The sequence below is a fragment of the Fragaria vesca genome, linkage group LG7, assembly GCF_000184155.1.
Source record: "Fragaria vesca subsp. vesca linkage group LG7, FraVesHawaii_1.0, whole genome shotgun sequence".
NCBI classification, from domain to species: domain Eukaryota; kingdom Viridiplantae; phylum Streptophyta; class Magnoliopsida; order Rosales; family Rosaceae; genus Fragaria; species Fragaria vesca.
The window spans coordinates 11,132,854-11,135,718 of record NC_020497.1 but is presented as its reverse complement, the minus strand read 5'-3'; the positions used below and the strand labels follow the sequence as shown (position 1 = coordinate 11,135,718).

At 39.8% G+C, this 2,865-nt stretch overlaps 1 protein-coding gene across 1 annotated transcript; it reads left to right on the top strand.

Moving 5' to 3' along the window:
• The first annotated feature begins 429 nt into the window (after positions 1–429).
• Positions 430–1,988, top strand: LOC101310361 (probable 2-oxoglutarate/Fe(II)-dependent dioxygenase-like). The gene is made up of 4 exons (XM_004308569.1): positions 430–720; positions 891–1,138; positions 1,270–1,630; positions 1,734–1,988. The coding sequence occupies exons 1-4, from the start codon at positions 430–432 to the stop codon at positions 1,986–1,988; spliced, it is 1,155 nt and encodes a 384-aa protein (XP_004308617.1).
• Positions 1,989–2,865: the final 877 nt, after the last annotated feature.

The following is a 2,865-nucleotide window of genomic DNA, read 5'->3' as shown; positions in this document are numbered from 1 at the left end:
GAAGAAATTCTAAATTACCTCAGAGGGAGGGAACTGATGAATATAGAGCAAAGCCTATTCATAATTCATGAAGGGAAACGTTGACCCAGAAAAGGCCAGAGCTGTTGACTTGCTCAATTATATGCTTGTTAGTGTAGGGTTCGTTCGTTCCACATCGATCATTAGCAGTCATGCACCACCGCCTCAAAGCTTTGACAAGGTGTTCGGTCAAGGTCTCTTAGCCCAGCTGGGAAATGAAATTATGCATGAAATTACACATGTATATATATGGGACCAGTATAGTACCTAGACCTCCCATTCCTGATCTACAATCCCGGACGTTGCATGGTTGCTATAGTTACCTAGCTTGTTGGTTTTATAACGCGTTATAACGAAGTTCCTTTAAGCTTGGTAGAGAATATCGTGGTTTTTAGTACTTTGTTACCTGAAATGGGTTCAAATGGTGCTGTTGCTGACACCAACTACAGAGAAAATAAAACAATAGAAACCCATGATCAATACCTGCAGGAAGGAGTGAGACACTTGTGCGAAAGAGGACTGACTAGAGTGCCAACAAAGTACATACTGCCCAAGGAGGAACGACCCAATTCAGCCATGGGAGGAGAGACGACGATTCTCAAGTTACCGGTTATTGATTTCACTCGGTTGCAAGACTCCAGCAGCAGATCTCAAACATTGAACTCCCTCGCAAAAGCTTGCGAAGAATTTGGAATTTTTCAGGTTCATCTTTCAGTCCATATATACATGCACTTGAATTCCTTTGTCGACCATGATAACAACAAGTATACATCCATTCTTGTTTTGTATTTAACTTTGATCATGAGCATGTGTTTTAGGAGATTATCCATAGTTACGTACTAAGATATTAATCATTTTTTTGATTGATGCAGTTGATAAACCATGGTATCAAAGATGAAGTTATTTCCACAATGACTGATGTAAGTAAAAGGTTCTTTGACCTTCCCTTCGAAGAGAGATCAAAGTACATGTCAAATGATATTGCTTCCCCGGCAAGGTATGGAACAAGCTTTAACCAAAACAATGATGCAGTGTTCTGCTGGAGAGACTTTCTCAAGCTTAGTTGCAACCCTTTATCAGACAGTGTTCCTTTTTGGCCATCCTCTCCTGTAGACCTAAGGTAACCTCTCGATCTCAATTCTAAATCGAGGCATACGTCTGGTTCTTAATTCGAGCGGTTCATTAATTCATTGCTAATTTGCTATTGCATTCTAATTAGAGATTAACAACGTACTCCGTCAATATGCATAGGGAAACAGTAGTGAACTACTCAAAGAGCACCAATTTTTTGTATCTAATGATGATGGAGGCTGTCCTGGAGAGCCTTGGGTTGATGAAAACCACAAAGAGTTCAAGTACAGAGAAAATAGACACCAAGACCAGTAGTTTAGAGGAATTTGAAGATGGAAGCCAACTGATTGTGGTGAACTGCTATCCTGCATGCCCTGAACCTGAATTAACCCTAGGCATGCCACCGCATTCTGATTATGGCATCCTCACTCTTCTCCTTCAAGATCAAGTCGAAGGTCTTCAAATACAGCACCAAGGAAAATGGGTGACCGTCGAACCACTTCCGAATTCATTCATCGTCAACGTCGGTGATCATCTTGAGGTAGCTATAGCTAGTTAATTAGGTCTAATATTACGTATGTACATATGTGATTGACAGCAAATTACTTTACTCTATCTGATGCACAAACTGTACGCTTTGACAGATATTTAGCAATGGGAGATACAAGAGCGTGCTGCATAGGGTTGTTGTCAACTCATCCAAGTCTCGAATCTCTGTTGCTTCATTGCACAGCCTGCCGTTCGACGCCGTCGTTCGGCCCTCACCTAAACTCGTTGACGAAGCCAACCCTACTCGTTACAGGGACACAGACTTTGCCAATTTTCTTGAGTATATTGCTTCATGTGACCACCAGACGAAGAGTAAGAGTTTCTTGGAATCGAGGAAGCTGACTGACTGATCGAGCATAGAAAATAATATATGACTTTTGTTATATTTACTTGGTGCCTGATTAATTTCAAATTATACGATGATACCAGAAAATTGAATTTTCACCAACTTTCGACTTTCATGCATATGTTGGAGTGTTGGACTGGCCATGCATGGTCTTGATTCAGCATTTACAGATGTTGATTGCTAACAGAGAAAACAAATGTTCCACAGTTGAAATAACTCTGAAACAATGTATCTCAAAATATACCTGTAGTAGTTCCTTGTCAACAACCTCGGGCCTTCCGAGGAGTTTTTTAATTACTTGCCTGCATCTACTTGATCTCTTCAAGCTTGCACCATTCAAAACCCTGCAGATATAAACAAACTAATTGTTTTCTTAGCTAGTGTGCAAAATTTATCCGCTACATTTTCCTGCACGTTTCATAGCTTACTCTTTGTGGATCATAAGCCCAGCTTAGTTTATAGATGAGCATAACTTCTGCTCTTTGCAACAAAATGAGTTAAAAGAAAAACGCAAACCAATGACCAAGTCACTCTTAACAGAAAACTTCATACACGGATGACAGAACTCAAAATATACAAACCAATCACAATTCACAATCAACTATAGATCATATATACTACACTTTTTCTGGATGTGTTTCAACTTGAACAGAAATTCCTTGGTTTACCTAAGGATGTCTGTAACCCATTTGACCATTTAGAATTGAACACTCATATCAGAAATCTGAAGTTATAATGCAATAAAAAGATTTTTTTTTTTCTTTTCCTAAGCTGAACATACCTTCAGGCCTTAGGAGGTGGTAGTTCATTTACTGCTCTAGAGGAGTCAAGATTGCAGAAGCCTCATCTGTCGGACAATTTCACGGCGACCACTAGGGTTG